The 15,689-nt window shown below is 36.9% G+C and overlaps 1 protein-coding gene across 2 annotated transcripts in view; it reads left to right on the top strand.

Annotated features, from left to right (window-relative positions):
* The window catches only part of LOC115214088 (cytochrome b-c1 complex subunit 2, mitochondrial), a 35,573-nt gene extending 23,070 nt beyond the window's left edge, over positions 1-12,503 (top strand). The window contains exons 10-15 of one of the 2 annotated variants that reach the window (XM_029783139.2): positions 3,817-3,837; positions 7,937-8,075; positions 8,782-8,862; positions 10,940-11,016; positions 11,488-11,641; positions 12,232-12,503. In XM_029783139.2, the coding sequence (XP_029638999.1) occupies positions 3,817-3,837; positions 7,937-8,075; positions 8,782-8,862; positions 10,940-11,016; positions 11,488-11,641; positions 12,232-12,321 (562 nt within the window). In that variant the 3' untranslated portion in view covers positions 12,322-12,503. The remainder of the gene's footprint in view (positions 1-3,816; positions 3,838-7,936; positions 8,076-8,781; positions 8,863-10,939; positions 11,017-11,487; positions 11,642-12,231) is intronic. The other variant, XM_029783140.2, reaches the window with a different exon arrangement.
* Positions 12,504-15,689: the final 3,186 nt, after the last annotated feature.

Genomic DNA, 15,689 nt, shown 5'->3' on the forward strand with positions numbered 1-15,689 from the left:
CGCATAAGTGGGCTGGTTACACCCCTGGCATAGGCCACAAGGTTATGGTCTCACTTGGCTTGCTGGGTCTTCTCAAGCACAGCATATTTCCAGAGGTCCCGGTCACTAGTCATTGCCTCGGTGAGGCCTAATGTTCGAAGGTCATGCTTCACCACTTCATCCCAGGTCTTCCTGGGTCTACCTCTTCCACAGGTTCCCTCAACCACTGGGGTGTGGAACTTTTTCACACAGCTATCCTCATCCATTCTCACCACATGACCATACCAGCACAGTCGTCTCTCTTGCACACCACATCTGATGCTTCTTAGGTCCAACATTTCTCTCAAGATACTTACACTCTGTCGAGTATGCACACTGACATTACATATCCATTGGATCATACTGGATTCATTCTTTGTGAGCTTACGCATGTCCTCAGCAGTCTCGGCCCATGTTTCACTGCCATGTAGCATGGCTGTTCGTACACTTGCGTCATACATTCTACCTTTTACTCTGAACAAGTGGCCCTTTGTCACTAGCAGAGGTAAGAGCTCTCTGAACTTTGCCCAGACAATGAAAATTTTGGAAGGGAAAATATAAGTAATGAGTGGAAATCGAACTGGTGTGTTAGATAATAAGGCATTAAAACAAGATGATTCTCCCCAGACGATATATATATATGCACACACACACTTGGTGAATGAGTAATTAATATTTAGAAGGGCATCATCATCACCATTTTACATCCATTTCATCATACTTGCACCGGTTTGATGGCTTTTCCTTGCAACTGTCTCCACTTGTCATAATCATTCGGCATCTTTGTGAGATTCAATATCGGCAGATCATCTTTCACCACTCCTACCTTGTCCTTGACCCAAGTGTCTGCTACCATATGTCGTACATGCTCGTACTTTCAAGTCTCTTCTCTTGTACACCATATCTGATTCTTTTTTAAACTCAGTTTTCTGCATTTTCTCTCGTTTGTGCCTTGTTGTTCATGCACACTAATGTTACCGGAAGTTGTGTCTTCCCTTTATCTCCATCTTTTGCACAACTTTCAATGACTGTGTTTTGCCACAACATCCTACCTCATTATGTCATATACTCTTCACTTTGAAAGAGAATCTGTTTCCAGTGGCAGCAACATAACATCTCCCTAAACTTCTCACTCTGTTCATTATGCTTTTGGCACACCCAACTCAAAGAAGCTATCATCTACTTCTATGGAGACTTCCTAACAGCCCAAAGACCTTATTTCACCAGTGATCTCACTGTTTATTGCTCCTTGCATCTGCTACATACTTAGTTTTCCTTCTCAATCAGCTTGCTTATAATTCCACTACGCCTTTGGAATTCCTACCTGCTCTTTTACTTCATATTGTAGCGTGTAGCCATTTTCAAATGGTAGTGCCAATTTGTGGTCGCTGGCAATATGACGTAATCTCGTATTGCCGAAGAAATATGATTGTCGTTTTTCCATTGGTTAATATAACTGCTCATATAGAAATTCTAAGAATTAGTAAAGAATATTTGTATGGGATTTCGATTCTTTTAAGTCAAGTTGAGCAGTTAAAAAAACCCTGGATTTTAGGAAAAACTTTAGTGTTTGTTGGATGTAACTAAACTCCATGACACTCACTCCTTTGAGACATTGGTGATTTTTTTATGCCATGTCCATGAAAAATCCAACAAGACTTGTTTGAATTGTTGAGATTTATAATAGCTAGAATGAGGAATTAGATAGCTAAAATATCAAGTCGTAATTCTCTACGACAAAAATTACTTTTCTTCAAAATGTATATAAATATTAAAAATGCTATATGTATATAATAAAATAATGTAGAAATTATTTTCTCTTTCTTTAACTTATTAATGAATGTATTTCTGTAATTATGAAACTGTATTTTTTTATAGTGGTTAAAAGAACACAAAATTATATTTAACATACATGCACGATTAATGTCCATTAGCGTTCCAGAAAATATATTTCTCGCTATGGCTTTTTTGTAGCTGGAGTCAGGACTTACGTATAATGATAACACTTATAAATAAGTTATAAGTGATGGTTTTATCATTATATATCCCTACTTAAAAAGCTAAATATATTTATCCATTTCCAAATAGGAAACATAATAAAGTAGCGTTACTTTAACAGTAAAGAAACCAACCAGAAAATATTCGCTATATAATATAAGAAAAACTTGGCAGTCCGCTATAATGTCAATCATGACTGTTTCTCTGATGGTAGTGTTCTGTCTTCTTTCCTGCTAATTAAAATTTTTGACCTTTCCAGATTTTCTTTGAGGTTCCTCAGTTCTTGTTCTTGCTTCAGTAGACAGAAGTTCCGATTGGCAGCCACTTTTAAACTCCTCTCTTAAGTCCTGGAGAACTATGAGAAATAACAGGGGTACAAAGTCTCACCAGCAATCTAAATTCCTCATTGAATTTATTTCCAACCGTTTCCTTGCTGACAATACCTCCTCTGTACATGGTTCTCACAAGCCATTTATCTATATCTAGTTTACTTAGTGGCCCCCAGACTACAGTCCCTATTACCCCCTCAAGGATCTTCTCCAGATTGATATATGCTAAGAATAATTGTTTACATATTGCTAAAATCTTGTTGCATAGTTGTCTTACTAGGAAGAGAGTATCAGTGTTACTCCATCCTGTTACAAATCTGAACTCAACTGAGCCTATTTAAGCTAATTCTCTTCCTAATCAGTTGTACTAAAACTCATTCTCTTAGTTTCATAACTTGGTCTGTTATAATAGCTCTGTAGTTACTTCTAACATCTCTGTCCTTGTAGCAACTGAAAATGATACTGCCACGCCAGTCACTGAGTGTGGCACATCCCTGTATAACCTTGTCGACTATCTTGAGTGCCATTTCACCAGATATTTTCAGTGTCTCACCAACAACTGTCCATGACACTCCAGTTGTTTTCCATACTTTCTTGTCCTTAATTACACTTTCAGTCAAAGCGCTTTCAAATCCAGAGACTATCCTTCTTTTGAGTCTACATGGGGAAGTGTTTCTGTCTTCCACACATTCATTATGTTCAGGAACTTTGGTGGACGCGTCTGAAAGGATTGGAGACAAACACTTTCCTCTCTGGTCAATCTCTCATCAACTTTTTCAAGTATTACTTGAAAAGGAAAGTGAGAGTAGAGAGGCAAGTTTTGTCTAGCGAATGTTTCAAAAAAAGATGGGTGAATGTAGCAAGGATGGCACGTATGAATGATGAAGCCACCTTGAGCATAATCCTATGAACCCAGAAAATTTAAAACAGAGAGTTACCTACTTGCAAACAAATGACTGAAGTTACCATGGTCTTTTCCGTCGGCTTTTCTTCCCATGGATAAACCTTATCTGCTTCCCCCTTTACACCATGACACTGTGATACATGATCCCTTTTGATCGTTTTTTTTTTCCTTTCTTTTTTCTTCTTTCCCTTTTGATCGAAAACCTAACCCACCTTTTTTTTTCTCCCCCCCCCCAAAGAAAAGCTCTACTTTGTAATCTGTCCCGTCTGTGTGGCTAATAAAGAAACATATCTACCTACCTATCTATCTACCTATCTGTCTATCTATCCATCTATCTGTCTGTCTATCTATCTATCTGTCTATATTTATATATCTATCCATCCAGCTATCTATCTATCCATTCATTCATCCATAACATAAATCAACAAACAAATAAAAAGGGGACATTGTAAGTAGTATATTCCTGTTTTGTCTTCAGTGTCTACACAGACACATAGAGACAATAGTGTTTATGAAATTCTACTGCTATATTAAGTGACTTGCCTTGCATGATTCTCTTCCTCTCAGCATTAATGGAAGGACAAAACGGTAAGTAATGGCCATGGTCATTTCATGTTTGATGCATAAGCTCAATGTTCTTTTCTTTCTCTCTTTACCTTATTTTTTACCATTCTTCCTATATTGTACCAATGATTCGTTAACCTTTCCCTGCTTGCTTCCATGTTTGTTTCACCTCCAGTCACTCCCAATTCAGTAGTCCACACCCTCCAGTACCTGCTTAACCTAGTTTTTAATGTTTAATTTGTCAATGTAAATGATTTATTTTACTTTTTTTTGTGAAAATCTACTTAACTGAGATCGATTGTTGCTGTTTCATCTCGTCTATAATTATTATAGCATCAATTACTGCTTAAGATTGATGATATCTGCTATGTCTCCCTTGACACCCTATGAAATAGGCCTTGAGTCTGATCAAAAGAACTTGTTTATTGTAATTGTTGCTCCTCCTAACACTGAGTCACACCAAAGTTATAAAGTTCATAGAAATGGGAATGGCTGTATACACGGAGGAAGAGCATTTCCATAAAAAGACTTTTCAATTTTGGAAATGCTTTGTAAGATCTTAACCATATTTTTCTCTTTGTCTAAGTTTACTTACCACAGAAATTCTATTGGTTTAATAAAATGTTCCAACATTTGTGATCATAATGAGAGGTTCACTGACCACAATTGTGACATCTTGTCTTTAACCCGTTAATTCAAGTTCTGTAATGTTAAATGTTTTCAAAGGTTGGATAATACTTCCTCTGGACATACAGAAGTGAATATGAATGAAGAATAAGGCAGGCATGGCTGTGAGATTAAGAATTCTACTTCCCAAACTTGTGATCTTGGGTTCAGTTTCTGTGTGCAGCACCTTGGGAAAGTGCTGCCCTCTGTAGCCTCAAGCTAAACAACACTTTGTGAGTGAATCTGGTTGAGAGAAACTGAAAGAAGCCAGTCATGTGTGTGCATGTACCCTGCCTTACCTGGGTAGTCTGGGTTGGTTGTAAATGAGCATCACTGTCATGCAAGTGGTGTTGTTTATTTCCAGTCTCCTGTGAGAAACATGTTTGGCCATGGGGCAATATTACTTTGCTTGGAAATTGGTAAGAGTTGGTTAGAGGAAGGACATCCAATTGTAGAAAATTTGCTTCAACAAATACCATCTGACTCGTGCAAGTATGGAAAAGGGAATATTAAAATGATGATGAACCCAGTACTGCCTACCTGCAGTCTGCAGTGCTCTTACAGCTTGTAACAGCAAGGATAAGCTGTGATTAGTTTGAATAGTGGTTTTCTCACAAGATGGTGTCTTGTTTCTTTTCATTTGAAGGAAGCTATCCAGACCAATAAGCTGACATTTTTATTCTTTTTAATTCTTCTACAAACTGTCACTCACTGATGTGACCAATACTTCCAGGAAAAGTATAAACGTAATGGCTTCACATTTTTCTTCCTATGTATATCTAAGAAATCAATTTAAAACATCCCAAACCACTGCTCCTTATATTGGGCAGTTGAATGGTGAATGGTCAGCAGTTTATGTTTTTATGGACTGGGTTCCAATTTAAGATGGAATCAGATTTTCCTTTGATTCTTCCAGAATCAAGAAAATAAATAGATTGATGGGCAAATTGACCCTACTGTTCCCACCAAAGTTGTACAAGCTGGTAGAATTTTTTGTGCATTTGACAAAATGTCTAGTGGCATTTCTTCTGGTTTTACATTCTGAGTTCAAATTCTGCAATGGTAAGCTTTGTCTTTCATCCTTTTGGGATTGATAAAATAAGTACCAACTGAGCTTTAGGGTCATGTAATTGAGTAGCTAACCTCCCCCCCCCCAAAGATTTTAGGCCTTGTGCCTATAGTAGAAAGAATTATTGTCATTTAGGTAGCTGTCTGGCAGAATCATTAGTGTACTGGACAATGCATTCCTTCTGGATTATCACATTTTGAGTTCAGTTTCTGTCCTCATCAACTCTGCTTTTCATCCTTTCAGAGTCAATAAAATTAAGTACCAGTCAAGTATTTGGGCTGATGTAATCAAGTGGCCCCTTCCCCTTATACCAATATAAAATTTTTTATTATTGGTTTCTAAGTTCAAATCCTTTGGTCAACTTTGTCTCTCTTTGGTCAGTAAACCAGATGGAGCAGTAATGTCTAGTTGATTCCTCTACAAATATATCATCATGATTGTTTTAGACACCAGATTATGACTTAGTACATAGAATACAAGGCTAGGCACTTTGCTTGCCGTACCTTTGGGGGTCATTATATTCTCTTTCTACGAAAGGTTTTTTGAGCCTTGGTTAAAATATAAAAACTTTTAAAGATTTATGATTCAATCAGCATGTTTTGTTGTTGTTGCTGTTGTTTTTTGTTGTCATTGATGTTGTTGTTAAGGTATTTGGCTGGTAGAATTGTTAGTATTGGACACAATGATGGCTTGTGGTGAAAGGCAAAGACATTTCAACTCATAGCAGTTCAGTTACATTGTTTTGGTAACATGTCTTTTTGTAAGTGATCAAAGGCATGCAAACCATGACCTTCCTACCAGAAACAGTGTTACCCAGGAACTTAATTATCTTATGTGTCCTTGAAAACTGGTTGGGTGTAATCTGAGCAAGATTTACCTGCTACTTGTGACTACAAAAGGACCCTTTGAAGTAGATATAGCAAATGGTACAACTTCTTTCTGGAAGTAGCAGGAACACTATGTAAATGAGGATTGTTTTAGTAGTTGATGGTACTGAATCCAAATCCTCTTGAGTTTAATCTTGTGATGGGAAGGTTCACTTACCCTAGATATACCAACATGTCTTTCAAGTGTTTATGTGTGTTGCTGTTGTTGAGATATATCCCCTACAAGCAACACACCACATCACAAGCAGCTTCGGTGGCCTTAACACCTCGATTAAATCCAAAAAGCAAATGGTGTCGGAAATGCTCAGTTTTGTCCACTTGACATTTCATTTTAATGATCTGAAAATAGACAAAAATCAATAAAATTTACAACTCAAAATACACTAGCTTGTAGAGCAAAGAATTCTCTTTTGAATAACAAAAAACATTTTGCCAGTGTGTTTTATTTCTGTGCATTTTTAAATTTGAATAAAATGGTCATGAATTATTCCTCAACCCAATACGTGCTTGCTTGCTGCTGCTTCATGCTCTTGCTTGATGGGGCTGGGGTCATCCCAGGTTAGTGGTCCCAGAGATGTCATCATGTGTAGAGCCAACCAGGTCCACCAGTGCTTTCCATCACTGGCAGTCTCATGCCGGCCATCTGGTGTGGGGCTTGCCATGATGCCTCTTTCAGCCAGCAGCTGCTGCTGCAACAGGTGGCTATGAGGGGGGAGACCGCAGGCTGTTGCATGCAGTTCTTTGTTGGAAACCTGATGGCACCATCTAATGTTGTTGATGGTTCTCAGGGTTCTACTATCAAATCTGTCAATACCCTTTGCCAGGGTCTTCAAGAGGGGCCATATTTGTGCTCTATAGAGGCGAATGGAGAGGACCGATGCATTGCAAATGTGGAGCTTCATCTTCCAGGAGAGGGAGCTGTGGCACCAGGGGCGTTCATAGGGAGTACATGACCCTGGTGGCCAGACCACATCTGTGGTTCATCTCCATTGCTGGTGATTGTAGGACCCAAGTAGATGTATGTATGTATCTTTGTGTCTCTTTGCTTGACAACTGGTGTTGGTTTGATTGCGTCCCTTGTAACTTAACAGTTTGGCAAAAAGTAACTGATGAAATAAGTAATAGGACTGATCCAGTTGACTAAGCTTCCTCCAGATGATGCCCCAGGATGGCTGCAATCCAATGACTAAATCAAGTAAAGGAGTAAAATGTGTGTGTGTGTACAAGGGAACTAATTTATGTGTTTGTGTTAATTATTCTATAATGTTTACATTCTGCAAACGTTCAAATAATTATCGTTTAATGGTCAACTGATTCAACTATACCATCTCTTTTGGCTATTTTATACTACTTTTTAGTCCTTGATTATCAAATTAAAACAAATTAAATGTCTTTAATAAGTGTTCATAAATATTTTTATACCCATAAAATCTTTGTCCTGTTTTATTTATTGTTTCCTTTTTGTTTATGTGTTGTATTGTTTTTCCTTCCCCTTTTACAGTCTGCCCAGCAAAGACTTGTTACCTGCATGTATTATGCAGATGATCATGGGAACTGGACCGTTTGTGAAGTACAGTACCAACAATAAGATCTCCCGACTTGGTAAGGCGGCTGGATCAGCCACTACAGCTCCTTTTGGTGTAAGTACCATTTAGAATCATCATCACCATAAGAAAGAGAGTGTGCCAATATAAATATTTATGGTATTTAGTCTCAACTGTTTATGCTCTGAGTTTAAATTTGTGGCCTGCAACTAAAATCCCAAATCATAATTATTACATCTGTTTTTGCATTCTGAGGGCAAATCCTACTCTGCTTCATTTTACCTTTCATTATTCTAATTGTCAATAAACTGTGTCTAGCATTGGGATCAATACATTAAACTGCTTCCTCCACTGTAAATTCCTGGTTGTAGATTGGTGATAACAGTAGAATACTAGACTGCATAGTAAATAGATATTTGGTTACATTATTACATCACTTTGTGCTGAATTCAGTTTGGCCTTTCATCTTTCTGTTATTGAGTTGGTTTAATCACACACACACACATGCTTTATGAGAGTCCCTTTTAAAAAAACAGCATTTAACCACTGTTTTTTTAATTTTATGTATACATTTATATTTAGAGTTGGCCTTACAAAGAATTCTTTCATTGTCCATCAGAAAATATTCCATGCAGAAAGTAGTATTTAATATTTATTAAACAGAAAATACATCTGTGATTTCAGACTTTTACCAGATTATCAAATAGTTATCAAGCTTCAAAGCCACAGTCATATTTTCTGTTATGCGTACACACACACACGTTCTTTAAATATTTTTCTCTCCCTCTCTTATATTTTCCAGATCTCATGTATCAGCGGTGCCTACTCTGATGGAGGTATATTTGGTTTTGCTGCAACTGCAGACAAATCAGATATCGGAAAGGTCAGTTTACATTTGAAGTCAACAGTTCCAGCTTGTTAGTTGGCTTTCTATTTCCCTTCTCTCCTTTCCTCAATGAAGATTGCATACTAAGAGACTTTGATATTAAGTTTCAGAGCTCTCAAAATTGGTTTTGTTGTTCAAATTCTTCACTTCCTGTCATTTTATGATTTTGTACATATTTGATATTCAGCTATATAAATAGGTCAGAGTCTAACCCATGGCAGCATGGATATTAAATGATGATGATGATGATGATGATATATATACATATAATAATAATAATAATAATATTAGGGAGTATAACTCCAAACTTACAGGGAAAAATTTAATTTAGTATTAAATCAAATTTCACACTATATAAATATAAAATATGAATTAGAGATAAATAAAAATATATATATTATATTAATTATATATATTATTTGTTATTTATGTATTGGTTTATGTCTATCACTATTTGAGTTGCTTAATAGTGGTTTTATCTCTAATTCTTATTTTATATATATTAATATTTTATTTGGTCTTTGCCTGTTGTAGAGCTGAATATACATATGCTTCTGTATGAAGTGTTAGTCAGGTACAGAGTGGTAGTAAGCAATTGAGATGGCAAAGGAATAAATAATCATCCTATGATCCTCAGGCACTTAACTATGAGTCCATTGTATCTTAGAGCAGAAACAGCTGTAGACAAATAAAGTTCATAAGATAATTGTTTATTCCTTCCTCACTCACACTTCCTCTATTTCCACCAATCTTTCTATACCTTCTGCCATACTTCATTTTTAACACCTCTATCTTCTATCATTCTCAATACCCTTTCATATCTAACATCACACCCCACTTACTATAACTCTACTACCCACTACTCTTATATCTTGCACATCATTCTGCTACTTTCTGATCTTTTCTCTTTCCTGAGCGACTCCTATATCTCTCTCCTTACCCCTAACTGGACCTCCACCCTTGTTCATTATTGCTCCGTTTACCGCCAACACTAACCATCTATTACTATCCCCTCACACTTTTATGAAACTTTCCCCACTCCACATCCGCTAATCCACCATCTGCATCTTCTCTTATACCCACCATCTCTATCTTCTTTCTAAATACTCCCACCCACTCTTATATAATGCAGGGTATTCTTGTATCTCCTCTTGACCAGAACACCTGGGCTTGTCTTCTGTCATTCTTTATTGCCTTACCATTTCCAAGTAGTAATATTTCCCCATGGCTAGTACAACAATGACACTCGCTTACAACAATCATGCAACACTCCCACACATATGTATATTCAACAGGCTTCTTTCAGTTTCCATTTACCAAATCCACTCACATGGCTTTCATTGGTCTGGGGCTATAATAAGCACCTGCCCAAGGTGCCACTCAGCAGAACTGAAGCCACAACCAAGCTTCTTACCAATCTAATCTCAGTTAATTTTTGCTGTATTTCTAAATACTAGATATATAAACATTGTAAGGTGAACGTTTTACGTCTAATGAATTAACAGTAATATTATACTAGTGTATTTTAGTGCGATATGAGATAGCAGGATGGTGGATGACACATTTGGTAGAAAATCAGACAAAAAGATTTATAGCATTTAGTTAGATCTTGAGTTTTAATTCCAACTGGTTTTGAGTTCTCTTTCAGCCAGTCAGGGTCAATAAGGAGTTAAATCAGTCAATAATACCTTTACTTTTGTATGCTGATGTAGTTTAAAATTCAAATGTACAGTTTGTGTGTTTGACATCAATCCAACAAGGGAACATGTTTTTATATGTATCTAAATATTCTCCATCAAACTGACTGGTAACAATGCTTATTTGTATAAAATATTGTTCTGACAGGGAACATGCAGTGTTTGTGTAATGTATTGCTCCACATGAAAGCAACAGGGAATGTATCTGTGTAATATATTGTCTTGCACCAAACTGACAATGACCAGTGATCGTGTAACATTAAACCAACAGAGTGTGTTGTTTATAATATATCACTCTAATTTAAAGCGACAGGAAACATTTTAATTTCTTTTGTTTCCACAGACTACTTTCATGTTTTTTTTCCTTCAATTCTAAGGTTCTGAAAGCTGCCTTTGGGGAGTTTGCTAGTATCACCAAATCTGGATTTAGTGAAGAGGAGATCTCCCGGGCTAAGTAAAGACATTTTTTTACCTTTTTATATTATAACCGTATGACTATTTTACGATCTATATACCACAGTGGCTAACTAATATCTTAAAATTTACGTACGTTTAATAATTATATACTAATAATTATATTATGGTTTAACTAACTTTAACCTGATTTGGCATTGCAGCTGTTTGCTCTGTCATACAATGTTTGGTTGTGTAAGTGAGGTAGTCAAGATATTTAGAATCTTCCTGGATGTCCCACTGTTTTAATATGGTTGTGTTAAGGATGCAATCCTGGGATGTAGCTTCAAAAGAAAATCTGTTGTATTCTGGCTGCTACATTGAGCGGGTCACGTAAGAAGTGTCATGCAGTGGTTGAGTATTTAGTTGATTTGTTGCTGAGACTAGCAAGGTAGAGTGAAAGAAGGTAGAATGTTAGTTTTGCCTACAAGAGAACTTTATAACATTGGTTGAATGTTTACTTTCTATACAGGAACCAGCTGAAGGCAGCTGTGTTGATGAATGCTGAAGACAGCAACCTTGTTCTGAAAGAGATGGCTGAGCAGTTACTGATTGCTGGAGGACTGGCTGACATCACAGACATCTTGGCACAAATTGATGCTATCACCATTAGTGATGTCAACACGGTCAGTGGTTCTCTTTTTATTTATTTTTGTCTCTCAGAAGCAAGAACTGTTTATTGAATTTGATCCTTATACTTTTCTAACCTCAAAAACTCGCCCTAACTACCATTTTAAGTTGGTTGCTTATAATCCTGGTGGCAAAAACATTAAACATGTCTTTTATGTTACTTCAAAAGTTTTCCATAGATAATACTTTATCCTCTTAAATAACTCAATGGTTTATATCGCAACAACAACACTAATCTAAACCAGCAAACATTGTAGTTACAAGAGAGGGCTTCAATGAGCCAATAAGAAAAAAGGGGCTAAAACTACTAAAGGGTACCCTGTAACACTATATTCTGGCATATGTAATTAAACTGAGAGGAAAGGAACTTATCAAAGAATCTTCCCTGTAAATAACATGAAGATAAATGTATTAAGAGATGTTAAAATGATTAGTTGATTGGATAATATAGCAATGCTAAGGCCTCAGAGTGAGTCAATGACTAAGTTTTGATTTTTCACTCTGGTTGCTAATACCTTTGGGAAGTGTATGAAAATTAAAACTATTTTGCTCCTCATTCATGTTCACATTTTGTTTCTATCTCCAGGTTTCAAAGAAGATCATTAATGGCAAACCTTCGATGGCTGCTGTTGGCAACCTCTCACAAACTCCTTACTTGGATGAACTCTACAAATAACTATCGTCCATCTTAGTCCTGTAAAAATAAAAATCCCTGTTAGAAGTCACCACTAAAGATTACTGCAATTATGTTTGGCCAACACATTTCAAGAGATGCCAGTTATTAGTTGTCGCTATCTAATTTACTCTGGTTATTGACTCTGCAGTCTAAAACTGGAAAATAAAAACTTTAAAATATTGTGTGTGTGTCCTTTGTTGTTTAAGCTGACCTCACTGTTAAAGCTTTGTTGGTTTGCTGGGCAAAAAATGGGAGATGAAGTTGCTTAGCTCCAGATCAGGAGTCTTCCTTTTCAGTGTATCTGTTGATGGATCTCCGTTGTTTGATGAGGATTACCTGCTCCGGAATTATTGTGAATGCGTATTCTATAGATACATGTACCTATTTCTTTACTACCCACAAGAGGCTAAACACAGAGAGGACAGACAAACGGATTAGGTCGATTACATCGATCCCAGTGCACATACAAGATCAAACATTTCATTCATTCAAGGTAGCATGTAAAAGCACCCACTACACTCTTGGAGTGGCTGGTATTAGGAAGGGCATCCAACTGTAGAAACTTTGCCAGATCAGATTGGAGCCTGGTACAGCCTCTGGCTCACCAGTCCTCGGTCAAACTGTCCACTTCATGCCAGCATGGAAAGCAGATGTTAAATGATAACAATGATATATATATATATATAATAGTAATATTAGGGAGTATAACTCCAAACTTACATGGAAAAATTCAATTTAGTATTAAATCAAATTTCACAGTATAAATATATAAAATATGAATTGGAGATGAAACCTCTATTGTGCAACTCAGTGATAGACATGGACCAATACATGAATGACAAATTATATATGTTTTTGTAAAACATATAACTTATAACTGGATCTCAAGAGGTGTAGGATGAATGATCAATGTATAGTATAATAAGTAAAAACACTACGTACGTTTTATGGCAACAATTAAATTTAAATTTAATTGAAATAAATTCGATTTAAAATTATAGTCAGTCTTCAGGTTAATGATAATAGTTAAATAAATAAGCAAATAGAGTTAAACATTATTTAAGAATTAAATAAAATAATTTTTCTTATAGAAAAAAACTCCATTAACTAAAAGTTTCTAAATTATAATCAACAAATATAGTAATTAAAGATCTAAAATTTTCTCTATCAATAAATATATAGACATATAACCAAAAATAAATAAATTAGTCCATTATTACTTAAATAAATATTATAAATATCTATAGAATATATTTATGAAATACAATTTAAAAATTAAAAATGTATAACCTATCTTCAAAAAAAATGTATGACTATTTACGATCTATATACCACAGTGACTAACTAATATCTTAAAATTTACGTACATTTAATAATTGTATACTAATAATTGATGACATATCTAAATTCAAATTAACAATCAATAGTTATATAGAATACAATAAAATTTCTTAAATAAAAAAAGTTTACTTAACTCTCGAAAACCATAGTGTTTTTGCTTATTGTATTGATCATTCATTTTGTACTTTTTGAGATCTAGTTGTGGGTTGAATGTTTCGTAAAGGTATTTGTTATTTGTGTGTTGGTTTATGTCTGTCACTGAGTTGCATAGTGGTGGTTTTGTCTCTGATTTATATTTTATATATATAAGCTTAGCTGTCACTCACTCGTGAGTATCTTGGTATCCGTGCTTTCACTAGTTATTTTAGATGTCTTTGTAGTAGTTTTGAACAGGCATATACCCTGTATTAGCCCTCACATTGTTGACCCAGAGAAGTGTGACAAATTAGGAGGGAAAGAGAGGGTGGTGGTGGCTGGTTCTCATTTTCAGCTGAGGAAACTGGAACAGTATGAAATGAGGGCCTTGCTGGCATGGGCTGGACAGTTTGACTGAGGACTAGCAAGCCAGGAGGCTGTGCCAGGCTCCAATCTGATCTGGCAAGATTTCTACAGCTGGATGCCCTTTCTAATGCCAACCACTCGGAGAGTATAGTGGGTGCTTTTTACGTGCCACCAGCACAGGAGCCAGAGGGGGCTGGCATCGACCACGTTCAGATAGTGCTTTTTATGTGCCAACGGCACAGGAGCCAGTTGGGATGAGGGGGCTGTCATCAACCACGTTTGGATGGTGCTTTTTACATGCCACCGGCATGGGGAGCCAGTTGGTGGTATATATATATATGTATATATATACCCAATGACTAGCGTAGCAGCACCTTAGTCAACTGCTACAAGGGTAAAGGTGATGCTCTAGATAGAAATAACTACAGGGGTATTAAACTGTTGGATCAGGCGATGAGGGTCATAGCCCATCTCATTAGAGAGAGAGTTTGCTTAAATGAGATGCAGTTTGGTTTTGTGCCAGGTAGAAGCACCACTGATGCCATATTCCTGGTTCGACAACTGCAGGAGAAATACCTAGCTAAAGATAAACCCCTCTACATAGCTTTCGTGGACTTGGAGAAAGCCTTTGACAGGGTTCCCCGATCCCTTATCTGGTGGGCGATGTGGAAACTGGAGATTGACGAATGTTTAATAAGGGCTATACAGAGAGGCTGTCAACAAGATAAGGATTGGCAATGAGTATAGTGAAGAATTCCGGGTAGAAGTAGGGGTCCACCAAGGTTCAGCCCTCAGTCCCCTTTTATTCATCATAGTCCTCTAGGCAATAACAGAGGAATTCAAGACTGGGAGCTCCTCTATGCTGATGACCTGGCCCTCATAGCAGAATCACTACCGGAACTAGAAAAGAAATTTTGGGTGTGGAAGCTAGGTTTAGAATCAAAAGGCCTTAGAGTAAATGTGGCAAAGACCAAAGTTATAGTAAGTAGGAAGGCAAACACACCACACACCCCTTCAGGTAGGTGGCCCTGCTCGATCTGTAGAAAAGGTGGAGGTAGAAACTCCATAAGATGTACCCAGTGTAAGCTATGGACACATAAGAGGTGCAGCACCATCAAAGGAAAATTAACTGAGAAGATAGCTTTTGTGTGCGGCAGATGCACAGGTGCAATAGACACCATTGATACTCAGAAAACGGGAAGAAACTAGTAGTTGATAGTTTCCGCTACCTAGGTGACCAAGTAGTAGTGGGGGTGGATGCTCAGAGAGTGTCACCACTAGAATAAGAATAGCCTAGGCTAAGTTCAGAAAGCTACCCCTACTGGTGACAATGGGTCTCTCACTCAGAGTGAAAAGTAGACTATGATGCATGTGTTCGAACAGCCATGCTTCACGGTAGTGAAGCATGGGCTGTGACTGCATGATCCGCTGGATGTGTAATGTCAGTGTGCATATGCAGCAGAGTGTAAGTGCCCTGAGAGAAATGCTGGACATAAGAAGCATTGGATGTGGCGTGCAAGAGAGAC

Source organism: Octopus sinensis, linkage group LG7 (genome assembly GCF_006345805.1).
Source record: "Octopus sinensis linkage group LG7, ASM634580v1, whole genome shotgun sequence".
NCBI lineage: Eukaryota > Metazoa > Mollusca > Cephalopoda > Octopoda > Octopodidae > Octopus > Octopus sinensis.